The 22,053-nt window shown below is 37.2% G+C and overlaps 2 protein-coding genes and 1 pseudogene across 4 annotated transcripts; 1 reads left to right on the plus strand and 2 right to left on the minus strand.

Moving 5' to 3' along the window:
* The first annotated feature begins 906 nt into the window (after positions 1-906).
* On the plus strand, positions 907-16,507 carry LOC130428219 (NACHT, LRR and PYD domains-containing protein 3-like; annotated as a pseudogene).
* On the minus strand, positions 6,731-10,926 carry LOC130428612 (gastrula zinc finger protein XlCGF8.2DB-like). Its single transcript, XM_056756788.1, has 3 exons — positions 10,787-10,926; positions 10,400-10,501; positions 6,731-9,417 (listed from the first exon to the last, which is right to left on the minus strand). The coding sequence occupies exons 2-3, from the start codon at positions 10,452-10,454 to the stop codon at positions 8,297-8,299; spliced, it is 1,176 nt and encodes a 391-aa protein (XP_056612766.1). The 5' UTR covers positions 10,455-10,501; positions 10,787-10,926; the 3' UTR covers positions 6,731-8,296.
* On the minus strand, positions 16,039-21,209 carry LOC130428611 (gastrula zinc finger protein XlCGF57.1-like). Of its 3 annotated transcripts, none has more exons than XM_056756785.1 (3): positions 21,088-21,209; positions 18,890-18,977; positions 16,039-17,715 (listed from the first exon to the last, which is right to left on the minus strand). In XM_056756785.1, exons 2-3 carry the CDS (start codon positions 18,942-18,944, stop codon positions 16,535-16,537), a joined length of 1,236 nt encoding a protein of 411 aa, XP_056612763.1. In that variant the 5' UTR covers positions 18,945-18,977; positions 21,088-21,209; the 3' UTR covers positions 16,039-16,534. The 3 variants fall into 3 exon arrangements, with proteins under 3 accessions (XP_056612763.1, XP_056612764.1, XP_056612762.1); XM_056756786.1 differs by having other exon boundaries at positions 18,890-19,409; positions 21,088-21,145; XM_056756784.1 differs by lacking the exon at positions 21,088-21,209 and having other exon boundaries at positions 18,890-21,068.
* Positions 21,210-22,053: the final 844 nt, after the last annotated feature.

Raw genomic sequence — 22,053 nt, forward strand, 5'->3', positions numbered from 1 at the left:
GTTATGCATAAACCGTATTGCATGCTCTGCACTAGAATATTGCACATTCAAACATGTAGGTACTTTTGGATGTGATTAATATTCATGGTGGAGATAGGCTGCCTTAAAACGGTTCTATCAAAGTAATATTGAGAATGGTAGGGGGAGTGGGTGATGGAGGTCTCACGTGAAGTCAACAGTCATCTCAAGGGGCATTCAGCATGTCATGACTCAGCAAGCAGCAGCCCATCCTCTGTACACACACACACACACATGTGCACGCACGCACAAACAGACACACACACGCATGCACGCACAAACACGCACGCACATACAGACACACACACACACGCGCGCACGCACAAACAGACACGCATGCACGCACAAACACACACACACACGCACGCACAAACAGACACACACACGCGTGCACGCACAAACACACACACACACCAACACACACAGCCCCTAACACACAAAAGTTTTTTTTTAAACGTAAAAGAAGAGAAACGCGAGATGGTCCCTAAGCTACGCGTCAATAAAAAAAAACTGCGAATAAGAAGCTGGATTCAGCCTCGTCATTATCAACCATGTGTGCATTGTGGTTGCCATGCTTAACATAGGTTTATGTTGTAAATAAGTGTTATGTTATATTATTATTAATAAAGTTAAAGACGGTATGAAGTGCCTTGAAAAGTCTATTTCACTTAAAGTAAGAAAAAATATTTATTCTGTGCCACTTTCCACCCAGAAATATTTTAATTTGTAATGAAATGGTCTTGTTGATACAATTTATTTTGTTGATTTTGACGTAGGCCTATATGTATAAAAAGTATATATATATATATAAAGTGCCGCAAAGTGCGACGTCTTCTTTAAGGGGTTGTGACTAGAAGGGATGACGCTACCTCCACTGGGCGTGAGCACTTCAATAACGCGTCATTTTGGTTACGCTAACAGTTTATCAATTTTTTTATTATTGTAAGGTAAGCTTTAGAGTTGGTGTGGTTTAAGGCGTTAGCTAAAGTAATTGTAATTGTAAGGCGATATTTTTCGGCATAACACCTGTCGCAGCTGTCTCGCTTTACAACGACACGTTGGCTTCGAAAGTGAAAGTAAATGTTTGACTTTGTTTACCTTCCGCTATTTTTAACGTTCATAATCGTATTATCTGCGCGAAATAGCAACGTCATTAGACGCACGTGTCATAACATAAATAGTTGTTTACATGTATTTAGGTGATGTAAGAGCTGGAGTATTTTGAGAATGTGAATCTAACGTTAGTCAGATTGTGATGATGTTCAGACAAAGACTGTGTTAAATCCTCATTCGTTTTTTCGTTTTAATATTTGTGGTTACGTTTAAATGATGTTAATAATCATACAACACTTCATGATTCATTAATCGGAATTATAGGGGGAATGCATTTGCCTCACCTTCCCGTCTCTGCGTATTTACTTTGGTTTTCAAGGGGGTTTTTGTCTGTGAATTTCATTTTCATTTCAGATTGATCAGATTCATCTCTGTAGCTCCATCATGAACGAATCAGAAACCTCCACAGATGAAGATTTCTCTCCAGGATACAGGTACTTTCTGCAAACATATAACGGATTAGATTAAATGGAACAGATATGTTTGGTTTATTTGCTAATATAAGGTTAATTACTTTTATTAAGTATATTAGAATGGTCCTCGTCCATAATTATCAGTTCTGTAAGTTTAAGTTGTGTGTTCTAGTTCAGTTGATCAGAAGAGATCAGATCCAGAGTTCAGCTGTGTGTCTATGAAGAGTAACATGTCTAAGGAACTGCCTCTCAACTTTAAGAGTGGAAAGACACCGCCTGATCTCAGGTATTCAATATCGATAAAAATATGATTATATTTTAATATTTTATTTGTTGATGCAGTAATGCACAGTGATCTGTTGTGTGTTATAGTTCAGTTGATCAGAAGAGATCAGATCCAGAGTTCAGCTGTGTGTCTATGAAGAGTGACATGTCTAAGGAACTGCCTCTCAACTTTAAGAGTGGAGTGAAAAGGCCCAATCTTAGGTATAAAAATGTCTAAACATGTAATTAATTATGTTGTTTATATGGTGGTGTGTTTGTAATAGAGATGAAAAATTCCTGTGATTGTTGGTACAACACTTTATTGTCATTATTAAAAATGCACAGTTGCTTATATCAAAAGACATTATAAAATATAATGGATTCACTGGTAGAGAGACATCTGTGCTCACACTCAGTCAATCATAAATTGGTCATAAGTAGGTTTTGTTTTATAAATACATTCACAACTTTGTAAATATTTTAAGAGGTGATGACAAAAATCCATTGATTCTTGATTCTCAATTGTGTCCCTCAGATCAGCTTTAACAGTCCGTAAGAAGAGAAAGTTTGAGCAGTCTGAGAATGAGCCACAAGACATGAGTCCTGGTTTCAGGTAAATCATTGAATATCAGGCTTACCGTAAATACCAAAACACATTTTAAATAAAAAACACGTCCTTTCTTATGATATATAAAATGAAAGCCATTTTGATCTATACTCATTTTCTGATATGTTATCCGATATTTCAATTTTACAGCCATAAGTCTAATCTTGACACATTAAGATCAAATCTGAGAGAGAAGTGTCAGTGTTGGTATGAGGGAACATCACAGCAGAGAAACCAAACACTGCTGAATGAGATCTACACAGAGCTCTACATCACAGAGAGTGAAAGTGGAGAGATCAGTAATGAACATGAGGTGAGACAGATTGAGACACAATCCAGGAGAACAGCAACAGAGGACACACCAATCAAATGCAACGACATCTTTAAAGCTTTACCTGCACAAGACAAACCCATCAGAAGTGTGCTGACAAAGGGACTCGCTGGCATTGGAAAAACAGTCTCTGTGCAGAAGTTCATTCTGGACTGGGCTGAAGGGAAAGAGAATCAGGACGTCCACCTCATATTTCCACTTCCTTTCAGAGAGATCAATCTGATGAAGAACCAAACACTCAGTCTTTTAGATCTTCTTCATCTTTTCTTCCCAGAGACAAAAGAACTTGAAATCTCCAGCGGTGAATATAAAGTGTTGTTCATCTTTGATGGTTTGGATGAGTGTCGTGTGTCTCTGGATTTTCACAGCAGTGTGAGGTTGTGTGATGTCAGTGAATCAGCCTCAGTGGACGTGATCCTGACAAACCTCATGAAGGGAAATCTGCTTCCCTCTGCTCTCATCTGGATCACCTCCAGACCAGCAGCAGCTGATCTCATCCCCTCTGAGTGTGTTGATCGAGTCACAGAGGTACGAGGCTTCACTGACAAACAGAAGGAGGAATACTTCAGCAAGAGAATCAGTGATGAGAGTCTGAACAACAGAATCATCTCACACCTGAAGTCATCCAGGAGCCTCTACATCATGTGTCACATCCCAGTGTTCTGCTGGATTTCAGCCACTGTTCTAGAGAGAATGTTGAGTGAAGCAGAGAGTGAAGGAGAGATCCCCAAGACTCTCACTCAAATGTACACACACTTCCTGATCATTCAGACAAACATCACACATCAGAAGGACTATGAGAGAAAGTGAAGAATGATGAAGACATGATCTTCAAACTGGCCAAACTGGCTTTTGAGCAGCTTGTGAAAGGGAACCTGATCTTCTATGATGAGGACCTGAGAGAGTGTGGCATTGATGTAGCAGAAGCATCAGTGTACTCAGGATTGTGCACTCAGATCTTCAGAGAGGAGCTTGGCTTGTATCAGGGGAAAGTTTACAGCTTTGTTCATCTGAGCATTCAGGAACATCTCGCAGCTCTTTATGCTCACATCTCCTTCATTACCAACAACACAAATGTGTTTAATTCAATAACTACATTATCTCGAGGAGAGAAGGTTTCAGTCCCTGACCTGCATCAGAGAGCTGTAGACGAGTCTCTACAGAGTAAAAATGGACATCTGGATCTTTTTCTTCGTTTTCTTCTGGGTTTGTCTCTGGAGTCTAATCAGAATCTTCTACGAGGTTTGATGACACAGACAGTAAGAAGCTCTCACCGCAATGAGAAAACAGTCGAGTATATCAAGAAGAAGATCAGAGCATTCGATCTCCAAGGAAATCCATCAATCTGTTTCACTGTCTGAATGAACTGGGTGATGATTCACTAGTGGAGGAAATCCAACATCATCTGAAATCTGGAACATTAAGTCAAACCAAACTCTCTTCATCTCAGTGGTCAGCTGTTGCTTTTGTGTTGTTGACATCAGAACAGGAGCTGAATGAGTTTCATCTGAAAGAGTTTGTTCACAAAGAAAACCAAGCTGAAACATTGAAGGTTTTTAGGAGGCTGCTGCCTGTGATTCGTGGTTCCAGATCAGTTCAGTAAGTGTGAACAGTCACTTCACTTTTAAAACTTTTAAGTACAGATGTCATGCAGATTTCACTGTTCTGTGTTTTCTGTGTCTTTAATTGCATACTATCAATGTACACCAATCCGGCATTACATTATGACCACCTTCCTAATATTGTGTTGGTGAAACATTTGCAGTATTCCGACACATTTCTATCAAAACCAGCATTAACTTCTTCACCACTTTGAGCTACTGTAACTCATCGATTGGATTGGACCATACAGACCAACATTTGCTCCCCGCGTGCATCAGTGAGCCTTTGCCGCCCATGACCCTGTCGCCGGTTCACTACTGTTCCTTCCTCTGACCACTCTTGGTAGACACTGACCACTGGTGACTGAGAACATCCCAAAGAGCTGCAGTTTCTGAGATGCTCTGACCCAGTTGTCAAGCCATCACAATTTGGCCCTTGTCAAACTCGCTCCAATCCTTACTCTTGACCATTTTTCATGCTTTTAGCACATCAACTTTTCAGAATAAAATGTTCACTTGCTACCTATCATATCCCACCCACTAATAGGTGACGTGTTGAAGAGAGTTATTCGCTTCACCTTTAAGTGGTCATAATGTTATCTGATATGTTATAATTCTTACTTTACTTTAAATTGAATGAACACTGAAAATTCTGTCATTTTTACTTTCGTTCAAGTCTTTCCAAACTCACACATTTTTCCTAATTTCTCCACAGGTTACAAGATTGTTATATCAAAGAAGAAGGTTGTGTTGCTCTGACTTCAGCTCTGAGATCAAACCCCTCACACCTGAGACATCTGAGTCTGTCTGATAATAGTGTAGGAGATTCAGGAGTGAAGCTGATCTCTACTGTACTGGAGAATCCTCTCTGTAAACTGGAGACACTGAAGTAAGATCTTTTCTACTAATCAAATAATTTCATTAAACATATAAGCATGAGAATTCAACACATGATAGAAACATTTATGACAAGTAATGATTATTCTGAGACTCTTTCTAGATCAAACATTCAGATCAGCAGGTTCAAGGACTATCCTGAAAGGAAACTAAAATACTGCTAAACTAATGCTACTAATACGTATAATGTGCATCCAGTCGGTTCTTATCACAAGAAACAAGAAAAACCCATTCAGTGAGATGACTTGCATCAGGGGTTTTCAAACTTTCATCTGCCGAATCCCTTAGAACTGAATCATTTACTTGAAGTAGAGTGGTACTCCCCCTGAGGAAAGTAAATTTTCTAAATTTTAAAAGCACATTTGCATGTCTTGCTTATCTGTTTCAAGGTTTATATTAATAGTATTTTACATTACTATTGTTTTTTCTAAAAAAAAAATTGGTGACCCAGTTGTCTAGCCATCACAATTTGGCCCTTGTCAAACTCGCTCTATTCTTTACTCATGACCATTTTCATGCTTTAGCTCATCATCTTTTCAGATGAAACTGTTCACTTGCAGCCTAATATATCCCACCCACTAATAGGTGCCGTGATGAAGAGATAATCAGTGTTATTCGCTTGACCTTTCAGTGGTCGTAATGTTATCTGATATGTTATAATACTTACTTAAAATTGAATGAACATTTTTACTCATGGTCATGTCGTTCCAAACTCACACATTTTATCTCATTTCTCCACAGGTTGAGTCAGTGTAATATCACAGAAGAAGGTTGTGTTGCTCTGACTTCAGCTCTGATATCAAACCCCTCACACCTGAGACATCTGGATCTGTCTGATAATGATGTAGGAGATTCAGGAGTGAAGCTGATCTCTACTGTACTGGAGAATCCTCACTGTAAACTGGAGAAACTGGAGTAAGATCTTTTCTAGTAATCAAATAATTTCATTAAACATATATGCATGAAAATTCAACACCACCAGGCGGTTCGCAACCCACAGTTTGGGAAAACCCTGCCTTACATATACTGTAAATCTAGAGGAATATATTCACTCTAAAGTAAAAGTTCTGCCATCATTTACTCATGCTTTTGTTGTAAACTCACTTAACTGTTTTCGTTTCATGCAGGTTGAGTGGCTGTAATATCACAGATGAAGGTTGTGTTGCTCTGACGTCAGCTCTGAGATCAAACCCCTCACATCTTACAGAACTGGATTTCAAGAGAAATAATCCAGGTGATTCAGGAGTGAAGCTGATCTCTGCGCTCAAAGATCATCTTTGTAATCTAAAAAAACTATTGTGAGTAATATCAATTAAAACAAATCATAATATGTTGGTGATATTTTACATTCAAGTTCACATATATACTTGTTAAAAATAATTGTAAGCTTGTCTGGTTGAGTTTCAGTAGCATTTGTTGTTAAACTATAAAACCATATCTCCGCCTGAATATGTGACTGTCTGTGTTTTATTTGTTTGTCACAGCTGGTAATATATGTCAAGATGATTGTTATATCTGATGGAGAAGAATGAGTAAAAGAGACTCCCAATAGGAAAAGTAAACAGACTGAAGATGAAGTGGCAACACAGTGTGTATGTGACTGCTTGTAAATGTGGTTTATGAGGACACACCAACAGACAAAACATGCCAACAGATGACATATAAAGCTTCTCGCTTGTTTTTTACCATAAAAGACGATCTTTCGAGGTAGAGCTACATGTTCATTAAATATGTACAATCAGCGTTCTATATCTGTATATAACTATATCTATGTATCTATTGTTACAATGCATGTAAATCCAGCCTATTTACACAACGACAGGATGACACAAATGAAAAAATTCACAAAAACAGATGTTTAATTTTGACGGTTATACAGCTACAAAGACCACTCCAAATTTGCTTTTACTAAGCATTTCTATATGTGTTGTGGTTGTTCCATTATAATGCCTGTTGAACTCCAATAAAACCTGAATACTCAAGAGTGAGGCAATGTCAACCCCAAAAAACCCATTAGTGACTTGAGAGTATGCCCAGAAAAAGTAGGGCGTATTCCAACACATGTTAATTGTTCTCATCCGTTTGTAAATGCAGGTTAGACCTTGCAAATAAGTGAGAACTCCTGTCAGTTTAAGAGGTCTTGTGCTCGAGGTCTGAAAGCATTGCAAACTATAAATAAAGTGCCATAAATAAAAGTGTTGCCATTATGCACAAGTAACATCTCAGCAGGGACAATCTAGCAGAAAAGTCCCGCCTTCAGTAGAGAAGAACCAATCATCAATCATTAAAGACTCAAAGTAACAAAGTGTAATCTAATATAAATATGTATAAAATAAATCTGATCCTTCTGTTACCAAAATTTCATATACACAAATTTTCCTGGTTTATTTTCTTTAAAAAAGAAATGTGTATTCAATTAGATTTTCTTTGACTCAAAAGGCACTGAAAATTTGTAATTTATTAAAAAATATTTTGTCGTAAACTCACCCTGGTGTTTATGTCTCATAATGCTTTTATTGTCAAAAATATTACATAAAATGTACTAAAATATTTATGAGGAATTTACTTTAATCACAAGATTAAGAATGTGTCACAGTAATCTCAACACGAATTTCCCCATTTTTCGTGCCAGCAGCACAACTTTCAATCTTAAATATTCAATTCAATTTATTTATATAGCGCTTTTCATAATGTGCATTGTTCTAAAGCAGCTTTACAGGAGCAAATAAGAAAAACTGAAAAGCACAGAAGGTAAAACACAGGACAGTGTATGGTGTTTATAGAACAAGCAAGATCATTCCAATAAAAAATATCTAATAAATAAACAAATGCAATCTCCAAGTGAGCAAGCCAACATTGCCATGCTGTGGTGAGAAACCCATCTCCAATGATGACTATTTATGACTTCTTTTGATATCAGGTTATATAAACGTACATACACAAGCGGTCTGTGTATTGAAATGCGTGCTGGTGACACAAACAAATGTGGAAATACGTGTCCTTGACACAAATGAGTCGATTCCAAATTTCCTTGAGACTGATTTAGACTTGCTTATGAGCGCTTCTCAGTGTGAATTCTCATGTGGACATTAAGAGATTTTTTGGTCTTGCAATTCTCTCCACACTGAGGACATGCGTATGGGCGCTCTCCAGTATGAGATTTAATGTGATGTTCAAGATTGTTTTTTCTTGTGAAACTCTTTCCACACTGAGAACATATGAACGGCCGCTCTCCAGTATGAGTCGTCATGTGGTTTTCAAGAGAATCTTTTCTTGAGAAACTCTTTCCACACTGAGGACAGGCGTATGGGTTTTCTCCAGTGTGAATTCTCATGTGGACATTAAGAGAATGTTTGATCGTGAAACTCTTTCCACACTGAGGACATGCGTACGGCCGCTCTCCAGTATGAGTTGTCATGTGGTAGTCAAGATGAACTTTTCTTGTAAAACTTGTTTCACAATGCGGACATTTGTGCGGTTTTACTCCATTGTGAATTCTCATGTGGACATTAAGATTACTTTTGGTTGTGAAACTCTTTCCACACTGAGGACATGCGTACGGCCGTTCTGCAGTATGAGTTCTCATGTGGTATTCAAGATAATCTTTTCTCGTGAAGCTCTTTTCACACTGAAGACAGGCGTATGATTTTTCTCCAGTGTGAATTCTCATGTGAGATTTAAGTCCTCCTGCTAAACTCTTTCCACACTGAGGACAGGTGTATGGAAGCTCTTTGGTGTGAATTCTTATGTGTTCCTTAAGATGAATTTTTCGTCTGAAACTCTTTTCACACTGAGGACAAACGTACAGACGTTCTCCAATGTGCATTTCAATGTGTAAAGTAAGTCTTCCTTTGCTTGGGAAACCCTTTTCACACTGAGGACATGTGTATGGCAATTGTCCAGAGTGAGATATCATGTGATTTTTAAGACTGTGTTTGTGTGTGAAACCCTTTTCACACTGAGGACATGTGTATGGTTTTTCTCCGGAGTGAAGTCTCACGTGGACAGTCAGATAACCTTTGGTTGTGAAACTCTTTCCACAGTGAGGACAGGCGTATGGTTTTTCTCCAGTGTGAATCCTCATCTTATCAGTAGGTTCCTTTTTTAATAAAGTATTTTTTGCAGGCAAGCTACCAGAAGATATTTCTGATGTTGATATGTCTTCCATTACATCTAAAATGAAACAAAAGTACATGTTAAGACCACAAAACCTTAGAAACACTAGGGATGCACAATAAAGTCTCGGTCATATCGGTATTGGCCGATAATAAAATTCAGGCCGATGTTTTATAGCCGATAAATTATGAATAATTTGCTCAAATTGCACGCTAATCACAGTTAAAATCCAGTACAGTACTGTCTTTCTGTCATGATCATTTACTCACTGTTATTAGCAGAACTTTGTTGATGAACTGTAGTATGTAGATGTTTATGAACATATATACACTCACCTAAAGGATTATTAGGAACACCATACTAATACTGTGTTTAACCCCCTTTCGCCTTCAGAACTGCCTTAATTCTACGTGGCATTGATTCAACAAGGTGCTGAAAGCATTCTGTAGAAATGTTGGCCCATATTGATAGGATAGCATCTTGCAGTTGATGGAGATTTGTGGGATGCACGAAGCTCCCGTTCCTCCACATCCCAAAGATGCTCTATTGGGTTGAGATCTGGTGACTGTGGGGGCCATTTTAGTAAAGTGAACTCATTGTCATGTTCAAGAAACCAATTTGAAATGATTGGAGCTTTGTGACATGGTGCATTATCCTGGTGGAAGTAGCCATCAGAGGATGAGTACATGGTGGTCATAAAGGGATGGACATGGTCAGAAACAATGCTCAGGTAGGCCGTGGCATTTAAACGTGGTTTCTTAAACGTGGCATTTAAACGTGGTTCATCCAGAATTTCTCTGGAAGAACATCTTTAATTTGTTTATTAAATAGACAAAAATAATTTTCAGTCTCAGAAGATGTTATATTAATTTTTAGGTACTGTATATCAGCCAATATATCAGTTATCAACGTCCAATGTACAATAATGATCGGTTATCGGCCAAAATTTACATATTGATGCATCCCTAAACAGAACTGTTGTGATTTTACTTTAATGTTCCGTACGATCATTAATAATGAATCTAGTATGAACACTTACCTCTTTGTTCTGCAGTATCTTCATATTTTATTCTGCATGGATCTGTGTTACTCATGTCTGCACTCTTCTCTTGTGTAAATCTTGTGGTTCAGAGGAACAGACCTGTCAAAATCAAAAGGTTTGTAAACGAATCTGTCTTTCTGAATGAATAATTGATTATAATGCATCACTAAAGCTCTTTTCATTTCACTATGTCAAACAAAGAGATCTATTAAATAAACATTATATACACACACATTACATATATATATACACACACATTTATATTTATACCGACAGTTTCAGCAATGCCACTATGGAAAGCCTTGCAACCTTTAGCCAAAAGAGGGTAAAGCTTTGACTGGGTGTGCTAATAAAATCACATGAACATATCTATAGTATACTTACCTGTTTAAAGAAAGTTTGAATGAGTTCTATTCACCTCATTCACCGTATTTTGTACTCAGATTTTATATTTGTCAATATAGTTTCAGTGGGTTGCCTGCTCTCGGACTGCGAGATAACCCGGAAGTAGGCGCCGCGCTGGTTCCAAGCTAGTAGGGCTCTGCAGGTTGGAGAAATGGGCGTGTCAAAATGTGGGGGCGTGTCGAAAGGCTTTTAATTGGTCAACGGTGCGCTTTCTTCCGAGTTTACTTGACCAATCAGCGTGAACCACACACATACGTAGTTTCTTTAAAACAGGTTTCAAATTGTGAATTTGCGATCAAAAGCCTTTAAAAACTAAATGACATTTAATCAGACAAGTCTGTGTTTTTGCATAATAATAGATTACAGAAGGTACCCAAGTAGCTCTTACTCATCTAGAAGCAGCTGTTTTATGAGTATTTCAGTCTTTTCTCGCATGTTTTTGTTTATATATACTAAATCATAGTTGAACTAAAACGGTAGAAATGTCTTTTCCGTTATGACATGTTGTTATTCTATCATTACAGCAAGGAAAGTAAATTATTATGAATTTATAAAACGCTATGCAGTTGTAGGTGTTATTATTTTAGAGACCTTGTACCACCCTTTAAATAATAATTGTAATTCACATGTGACACTTATCAGCTGTTCCTTAAATATCAGTTATTTCTAAATGGTTTAAATCAAACATGTGCATCCCAGTTCCTTCATTTTACATTTACAATAAAACGCAATATGACATTAATACCTGCTTTTCGTTTTCATTTTAAATATGGTGAAGGTATGTGTTTATTTAATCTCCTTTAATCAAATACAAAGCACATTTTATTGAAAGGGCATACAAATTTGTAGCGGAACGCACCCCTTGAAGGGATACAGCTACGGCCGGTGTTGTGTCGAATTTGGACTCCCCGTCAAATTACGACTCCCCTCATTGATTTTAATGTGGGATTAGTTAATCCTAACCCATCTCCCAGGCCTAATCCTAACACCTAATGTCAGTGGGGAATGGGGGAGTCATAATTTGGCAGGACTCATTTTTCGGCACAACACCGGAAGTGTTGCAAAATCTCGCCCTAAATATATAATAAATGACATTAGGTCACCCCTACACCTACACCAACCCCAAACCTAACCTTACAATAATAAAACATATGAATCAACTGTTTTAATCGTCACAAAAATGAAGCGCTATTAAAGTGCGCATGCCCAGTGGAGGTTGCCGCATCACTTCCCGCATCACTGAAAGCTTCCGCTATTTCTCGACACATGCTGCGAGTCCGAAGCCTCAGCACAGGACGTTACATCACCAGGTAAAACAATAACTTTCACTTTTAAGACTTTTTATGCAGTCTTTGTAAGAAAATTACACATTCTAACATATAAATACTATTTTTTTTGTCATGGTGTGTGAAGATTTATATGAATATGATCAAACCAATAAGAGGCAACTGTAACATTAATGCTTTTAGATGTCTATTTGAACAGTTTCTATAAGGGGTATCCATTAGGACACAGAAATGTCAGAGAGTGAACATCACGAGCAGTTCTTGTGTTCGATCTGTTTGGATCCTCTGAAGGAGCCCGTGACTATTCCATGTGGACACAGTTATTGTCTGATGTGTATTAATGACTGCTGGGATCAGAAGGATCAGAGACCGCCGTACAGCTGTCCTCAATGCAGAGAGAGCTTCACTCAGAGACCTCTGCTGAAGAAAAACACTCTTTTATCTGAGATGATGGAGAAGCTGGAGAAGACGTCTGTGCACACGGCTTCATGCTCTCAGGAGAACTCCGGTGTGGAGTGTGACGTTTGCACGACGGAGAAGAACAGCGCTGTCATGTCCTGTCTGACGTGTTTGGCCTCTTTCTGTGAATCTCACCTGCAGCCTCACTATCAGTCTCCTGTCTTCATGAAGCACAAACTGGTCAAAGCCACCTCGCAAGTTCAAGAGAACGTGTGTGAACGTCACGGAAAACTAATGGAGATTTACTGTCAGGATGACAACCGGTGCATTTGTTACTTGTGCATGATTGACAATCACAATGGCCACAGTGTGGTATCTGTGGAATCTGAATGGACGAAGAAAAAGGTAATGAATAATATGCAGGCATTCATAAAAACCAGGAATATGGTTTGTGCTAACCCTGTGAAGTATAATATTGGCTGATGACTGCATACTGCCTTATATGTTCTGAATCAAAACCAGTTGAGACCTACAATGGTCGTCTGTTTATTATATCAAACTTGTACTTACTGTAGGTTGATTTTTCATTATTGTATTATTGTCTGTGTTTGTTAAAATTCTCAGGCTGTTTTACAACTAACAAAGGTGACATGCACAAAGATGATTGATGATCGAGAGAGAGGTCAGCAGGAACTCAGTCAGGCTGTGAAGTCTTTTAAAGTGAGTATCAGTGAAAACCAGATGGAACTGCTATGGATAGACCTAAATCAACACTTACTCAAAATGTCTGTGCCCATCCACGGATTAATAGTAAGACAGTTGGGGTATAACTATACGCTCAGTTCATGATTACGATTGTATCACAATATTTGTAAATATATATAAAAAAACTGACACTGACATGAAAGATCATACTAAATGATTATGGGTAATATTTTTTGTTCAAGAATTGACAACATATATAAATGTTTTTTTTAAGGATTTCAACAAAAACAGGACTTCATTTTATAAAAAACACAAAGCCACAGCTGTGCAATATATATCTTTATTTTTTTTGTATTGTAATATATTGTTACACCCCTATAAAATATGCTCAATAGAATTGAGTCTTCAACAATCTTCTCAGCATTTATGACCAAAATTGAGTCTGTTATATGAATTAAATAACAACATAATTTATTTGCTGTCTTATCCAGAAAAGAAAAGAAATCTTGCTCGTCATGAAAGTTATACAAAGTTTGAGAAAGTTTGTAGCAGTAAGACAAAGGTTAGAGATGCCATATTAGTTTATGGGATTATATTTGGATGTGACAGATTTTATTTAACCACAAGCATAATCTCTGTTTAGGTTTTGATACGATATAGGAGAGTCTAAATACAAGTGTATTTACTAGTGCTCTGACCATGCGTTTGCTTTCTCTAACAGAGCTTTACTCAAGACGCTGTAGAAGACTGTAAGAAGGTCTTCACTGAGCTCATCTGCTCTCTTGAGGAAAAATGCTCAGAGATAAACGATCTGATCGTCGCTCAGGAGAAAGCAGAGACCGATCGAGCAGAAGATCTTCACAGACAGATGGATCAAGAGCTGACAGATCTCAGACAAAAAAAGACGGAGATTGAGGAACTTCTAATGTCAGAAAATCAAGTCCATTTTCTAAAGGTAAACAAACTCTGTTGTGCACTGCTTGATTTGTTCATTTGGGGTGACAAATAATGTGTTAATAATTCATCTAATTGCAGGGTTTTCAGTCTGTGTGTGTTTTACCCACATGTGAAGACATTCCCAGCATCACTCAGCGCCCTCATGTGTCATGTAAAGGCGTTTCCGTTTCAGGATTCAAAGAGGCTTTGGAAAAGATCTGTCAGAAGGAAACAGACAAAATATCTCATAAGGGTTTGTTGTGCTGTGTTTTCATTCATGTAGAATTACACTTACAAATCAACAATAGAGGCTCATTTCTGATTGTCTTTTAGTGTCACAAGTCCATTTAGCAGAACCTCCAGAACCAAAGACTCGTCTGGATTTTTTGCAGTGTAAGTCGATCTGTTGATTCTTTGACACAAACATATTAGTGCATGTGATCTACAATGATGTGGAATAAAAACAGTATAGCAGTTCATTCAATATCAGTTTGTGTTCATTTTCCTCCGCAGATTTTTGTCAACTTCAAGTGGATCCAAACACTGCAAACCAATATCTGATCCTGTCAGATTTGAATAGAAAGATATTATACTCATATCAGGTCCAACAACACTACCCTTATCACTCAGAGCGATTTGAATCCTTGAGTTACATCATGTGTAAAGAGGCATTGTTTGGTCGCTGTTACTGGGAAGTTGAGTGCAGTGGTAGTAAGTGGGCTGTTGGACTTTGCTATAAGGGAATTGATCGTAAAGGAACCAGTGATAGCTGCAGACTCGGCTTTAACAAAATATCCTGGAGATTTGGCTATTATCAGAAGCAGTTTGGTTTTATTCATGATAAAGTAAGAACACCTCTCACTGCGGCCTCTAGAATCGGAGTGTATCTGGATCATAATGCAGGAACTCTGTCATTCTATAACATCACTAAAACAATGACCCTCATGTTCAGATTCAAGACGTCATTTACTGAACCGCTGTATCCTGCATTTCAGATTCTTCCAGATTCATCGGTTCGAATCATAGAGTGGGAGAGAGTGCAGAGAGAATACTTGTAAACACAGAATGTATCACAAAATGATTATGCACAAATTGTTTTAATTGGTTTATGTTATTTATGAATCAGTGATGTATTGTGTATTTTCTAATGACACGAGAAGTATCGTGTCTCTTGATACACAGCTTTAGACTTAAGTAATGACTCCTCAATTACAGAAAATAACAAACAACCTTTTAGTAAAAAAAAAACTTTAAGAAAAATGTTTGTTGTAAACCAACGGTTTATTTTTGTAAAGAGATGCAGGTTTTTGAGAAAGAAACAGAAACATTCTTTAAAAAAAACAATTTATAGCAACTTTTCTTACTTTTTCAAATACAGTCGGTGCAACATTGTTTAAGGTGTATGTGAAAACTAAAATAATATAATTATTAAAAATAACAGCAAGTTAATTTAAAGTAAATGTATCCAAATATTTAACCACAACAAGTGGTTTAAAAATGATCTGTTAATTTATCACGTCTAGTCTCTAAACCTTTTATCGTATAAAATGTTGCCCGAGTTGACCTCTTTGTTTTACTTCCTGTCTCATGAGATACCTTCATCTGATCCGATTTTTGAATGCAGCACAGATGTATGCTGACCACCATGGAGATGGTGGTCTATTGGGTTAAACCACTGAACTGGTAAATCAAAGGTTGCTGGTTCGATCCCAGCATCCACCACCAGTGTGTCCTTGAGCAAGACACTTTACTCCTGTCGCTCCAGGGGGATTGTCCCTGTAATACATGCACTGTAAGTCGCTTTGGATAAAGCGTCTGCCAAATGACTAAATGTAAATGTACCTTCGTTGCCTTTAATGTCCAACAGTGCTATGAGTGTGCGACGAAGGTGATTGGTGATTGGAAATATGGTGTAATGTATTTATTATTGTTGTCAGAGTATGGAATAAACAACTTTAATTGGAATACCAAGTCAATAAAAAATAATACCAGTCAAATGAAAGTCCATCACTGTGATTACAGGAGTCACACAGGAATAGAATACAGACAGTCATTCAGCTGTGAGCTGCTGTGTGAACAGAACGTTTGAAGACTCACATCTGTAAAGACAATCCTAAAGACTGACGTGTGAACGGAGACGCTGTGACACACTTTCTACACTCATGAGACATGACAACAGTCTTGTTGAAATCCTTCACACTGTAACAAACTGTAATCTATTCATTCGTGGTCCCTTTTTTTGTGCCAGTCAGCACGACTTTCAATCTCAAATATTTATTATTTCTTTTCAAATCACATTGTATAAACGTACATACACACGTGGTCTGTATATTGAAATGCGTGCTGGTGACACGAAAAAAAGTTGTGAAGAGTGACACGTATGAGACCGGGTTGGACTTGTTTATGAGCGCTTCTCAGTGTGAATTCTCATGTGGACATTAAGAGATTTTTTGGTCTTGCAATTCTCTCCACACTGAGGACATGCGTATGGGCGCTCTCCAGTATGAGATGTAATGTGACGTTCAAGGTTATGTTTTCTTGCGCAACTCTTTCCACACTGAGAACATATGAACGGCCGGTCTCCAGTATGAGTCGTCATGTGGTTTTCAAGAGAATCTTTTCTTGAGAAACTCTTTCCACACTGAGGACAGGCGTATGGGTTTTCTCCAGTGTGAATTCTCATGTGGACATTAAGAGAATGTTTGATCGTGAAACTCTTTCCACACTGAGGACATAAGTACGGCCGCTCTCCATTATGAGTTCTCATGTGGTAGTCAAGTTGAACTTTTCTTGTATAACTCTTTTCACACTGAAGACAGGCGTATCTTATTTCTCCGGTGTGAATTCTCATGTGGACCTTAAGAGAATGTTTGGTTGTGAAACTCTTTCCACACTGAGGACATGCGTATGGCCGCTCTCCAGTATGAGTTCTCATGTGGTAGTCAAGATGAACTTTTCTTGTATAACACTTCTCACACTGAGGACAGGCGTATCGTTTTTCTCCAGTGTGAATTCTCATGTGGACCTTAAGAGAATCTTTGGTTGTGAAACTCTTTCCACACTGAGGACATGCGTACGGCCGCTCTCCAGTATGAGTTCTCATGTGGTATTCAAGATGAACTTTTTTTGTATAACTCTTTTCACACTGAAGACATGCGTATGATTTTTCTCCAGTGTGAATTCTCATGTGAGATTTAAGTCCTCCTGCTAAACTCTTTCCACACTGAGGACAGGTGTATGGAAGCTCTTTGGTGTGAGTTCTTATGTGTTCCTCAAGATGACTTTTTCGTCTGAAACTCTTTTCACACTGAGGACAAACGTACAGACGTTCTCCAATGTGCATTTTAATGTGTAAAGTAAGTCTTCCTTTGCTTGGAAAACCCTTCTCACACTGAGGACATGTGTATGGCAATTGTCCAGAGTGAGATATCATGTGTTTTTTAAGACTCTGTTTGTGTGTGAAACCCTTTCCACACTGAGGACATGTGTATGGTTTTTCTCTGGTGTGATGTTTCGTGTGATCATTAGGGTCCTTTTTTATCAAGGTATTTTTTGTCAGGATTTCTTCCACTTTCATTGCATCTAAAATGAAAAAAAGGTACATGTTAAGACCACAAAATCTGTACAAAACTGTTGTGATTTTACTTTAAAGTTTTAACTTTTTTGGGCCCATACCGATTTTAACAAACAACTGTTGCCCGATTCCGATATTGGTCAATTGCATACAGTACTACACAATATTAGCTAGATTTTCTGGATTCAATTTATTTTACTGAACATGAATTGGATCCATTTAAAATTTTAAGAGAGGCACAACTGTAAATGTGCCTAAATATAAGTTAAGGTAAAAATACAATAAGGCAACTTCACAATCTTCAAAGGTTATTTTTGCTTTCCAATTTTTTCTTTTATTAAAAACATTCACTCAAATTTGACTTAAAATTGAACATGTCTTTAATATATTTAAATAAAGTCTGTGATGTTTCTATTTACAGTAAATATTTTGCTCAGAGAAAAAAATAGGATATTCAGACATCCAACTCATTGCCTCCATGTAATTAGTTAATAAACCAGGGACGCATGAAATCCTTTTAATTTTTTCCCTAAATTCCGTTTAATATTTTCACAAATTCCATTTTTTCTGTTTTTATTTTTCTGGATTCTACCTTTCTTTTTTTCTTGTGGAGTACAACTATGTTAATATAACAAAGTATCTTACATCTTATGTTTTCTTTTTTTGCTGTTTTAAGTCTACTTACATTTAAATACTAGTTTTGTAAATTTTTAGTAGCAGGTTTGTAATGAGGTTAACTAGACTTTTATTTTGACGACAGATTAAATTTTGATCGACCACCCAATGATTAAAAATCAACTACAGTAAATTACACAAAAGCACTTATTTACATGTAGAACAAGCAGATTGCATATTTAAACAGCAGCTGAATAATTATTAGCGCTATTCATAGCACAATTTGAATTTCATAAGCAGTTCAGCGGTACTTTCTGGCGTCTTTGCTACTTTCCATCCGTGTTTTCCACTTCACGGAAATCAAAGGGCCCTAATAAACCATCGATATTAATCGGTCGATATTGGATTAATTTAAGACCATCTGCATATCGGCAATAGCATAAAAAAGACTAAATGCCGATGGTGTTAAATTAATCCAATATCGGCTGATTAATATTGCCGGCCGATATATCGGTGCATCCCTAGCTCCCTACAATCATTAATAATGAATCTAGTATGAACACTTACCTCTTTGTTCTCCAGTATCTTCATTTATTATTCTGCATGGCTCTGTGTTACTCATGTCTGCACTCTTCTCTTTTGTAAATCTTGATCTCTGTGTGGGTCAGAGAAACAGACCTGTCAAAAGCGTTTTTTGGGGATTTGATTGGATTGGATTCAATCTATTGTCATTACACATATTCAAATACAGTGTAACGAAATGGATTTAAATTCAACATAACATGAGGAAAGTGGTGAGAAAAACAGATACACATAATACACCATAGACAAGACTTGCAACAGGGGAAGATAATCCAGCTCTGGCAAGCAGCCATCCGATCCAGTGCCATTACGACACCGCTCACAGACCCGCTTATCAGGCTGGTGGTTCAAAGCTACGGAGAAGTGGGATCGGGTCAGGGCAATGTCTGTATGTGTGTGTGTGATAGTTCTGAGTCTGTAGAGTGGGGGAGGAACGCAAGGGCGTCTCACTGCAGTGCTCTCACAGAGTTGATTTTCCAGCTGCGGTCTTGTCCAAGGCCAATTGCTGGATAAAGATAAGATTGTGATTGTTTAGTCGGGAAACCGTATACCAAATGTCACGGCAACCCTCATTGTCAATTGATCTCCGATATCCATAATTTTCCAAGTTTGGAGAGCAGTGCAGAGAGAGTCTCTCAATAGATGAGACGAGAAAAGAGACAAAAGCAGGGAAAATAAGGGCAAGGACGGGGATTGCAAAAAATTACGAAGGACAACCACATGACAATGCTTGTCACGTCTTGCCGATTCGAAGCCAATCGTATGTTGCCAGAGACGTGGGTGATAACGTCAAGACTGGTGTCTTTCACGGCTCATTTAGGCTCGTGACTGCCTGGTTGGAAAAAAATCCAAACTATATAAATGTATCATTCAACCAACATTTATGATCTATATCTGATTGAGTTCTTTACAAAAAAAGGGCAAATACATATACATATTAATAGTAGAGTTCACTCATAAGATTTTTATCTTTTTATTGAAGTGGCAGCTAAAAGCTTCTTTTAGTACTACAAATCCAAGATAAAGACAAGTTCTTTTACATTTCAGAAAAAAAAAAATAAAGCAATGATAGTTTCATAAACAGAAACAGACAAGAATAAAGATTAAGTATTTTATTGTTACCTTAGACTTTTGTGAGAGTACAAAAATGAAAAAGGTCGATTAAGTAAAGTTATATTGTATTATTTATACTTATTTTCAGTCACAGAGTTCTTCAATTTAAGAGTTATTTGGGCAAGAGAAGATTCTGTAATTTAATGCAGGTTGTAGAACTGTATATGGGGAAATTGTTATGTTCAATAATTTATGTAATGATAATAAAAAAAATATGAAAAAATGTGTATTGAAGAAAAGTTAATGTTTTTTATATACTGTCAATTATAGTTTGTGGATAAAAAATCGGAATCGGCACTTATAATAAAATCGGAATCGGCACTTATAATAAAATCGGAATCGGCACTTATAATAAAATCGGAATCGGCACTTATAATAAAATCGGAATCGGCACTTATAATAAAATCGGAATCGGCAAAGAAAATTTAAATCGGTGCATCTCTTGTTATTCAGAATATGCTGACCGGAAGAAATGGGACAGCGATGAACAACAGACATGAAACATGTGAAATATAAAGCGTTTTTTAAATTACAAACATGAACATCCATTGTTTAACACCCCAAAAACATAATCAGAGCCTCTAAAACAGTCAAAGACTGGGTCCTTTAATGTCCATCGGTTCTCTTCACCTCCCTCGGAGTTGCTGACACTCATATTTATATTTGTGCGACAGTTTCAGCAAAGCCACTATGACAAGCATCCTTTTGCCAAAAAAGCATATCGGCTAATGCTAACCCAGACGCTTGTTTTTAACCGATTTCAATGGGTTTGTTGCCGTTTTGGTTTCTCCGATAGGAAGTATTGCAGACCCTCTCATCTCCCTGCAGTGACATTTACTCATCCGTCAGTTTCTTTAATCCAAAGAGTATAATAAGAGTACCTCTGCCTCCTCATGATCATCGTCAGTAACTTAGTTAAAGAGGGCGCATACATGTTCCTTATTCATAATAACATTACTGAGTGTCCTGTTAAAATCTAGTCATCGAGCATCTCTATTTATTTACTTTATAGTGAAGCTTTTACTGGGTGTGCTAATAAAATCACATGAACATCTCTATAGTATACTTACCTGTTTAAAGAATGTCTGGATGAGTTCTATTAACCTCCTTCACCGCATTTTGTACTCAGATTTTATATTTGTCCGACAGTTTCAGTGGTGAACTCTTCTTGGACTACAAAAATGGAGTGTCATAAAGTGAGATGACGTATTTTTGTAGGCTAACCCGGAAGTTAGCGTCGCGCTGGTTCTCTGTTTGTTAGAAGGGATACACAATCTCGCCATATAATTACAATGAATTATATAAGATAACGACTACACATACCACAACCCTAAACCTAACCTTACAATAATAGAAATAAAAAAATATTTTTTCAGCGAGTTAAAAATTATGCGGAATTGTATTTCAAGATAATCTTTACAGTTTAACACATTTTTTCTGTTTTTTTAAGCCTTAATAAAATCGTTAGAAGTATTAGCTAACTTTAAACTACTACCAGAGAAAACAAGTTCAAGTTCATTTTCAAACATGTTTTAATGAAAAATTCGGACATGATTGGTACAGTTTTCATGTGTCTTGTCATTCTGTCAGACTGTGTTTCACATGTTGCAGATTTGATTTAGTTGAAATACAACAGTGGACTGGAATGTGCACAACAACAACAACACAACATTAGGAAGGTAGTCACTGTTATGTCAGATCGGTGTTTATATACATGTATCCTATACAGTAACAAATGTGTGAAAAATGTGAGATCTTTCAAAAACGTATTCACATACTCAAACTCAAAAATAGATGCTGGATGTACAAATAAGAGGAAGAGAATGAGCATTGTGACGAGATGTAAACATTATATTTGGAAAGAAAATAGTTACAAGAATAGTAATAATGTTATTTTAATTTATCGAACGTGTTGCTTACTGTATCAACAAAACAGGATGTTCCCTTTCAGGTAGGTATGGTTTAATCTTTTTTTTACAAAAAATCATGTCAAGACCTAAACCGCATTTAATACATTAAAACATAAATTATTCTGA

The sequence above is a fragment of the Triplophysa dalaica genome, chromosome 9 (genome assembly GCF_015846415.1).
Source record: "Triplophysa dalaica isolate WHDGS20190420 chromosome 9, ASM1584641v1, whole genome shotgun sequence".
NCBI lineage: Eukaryota > Metazoa > Chordata > Actinopteri > Cypriniformes > Nemacheilidae > Triplophysa > Triplophysa dalaica.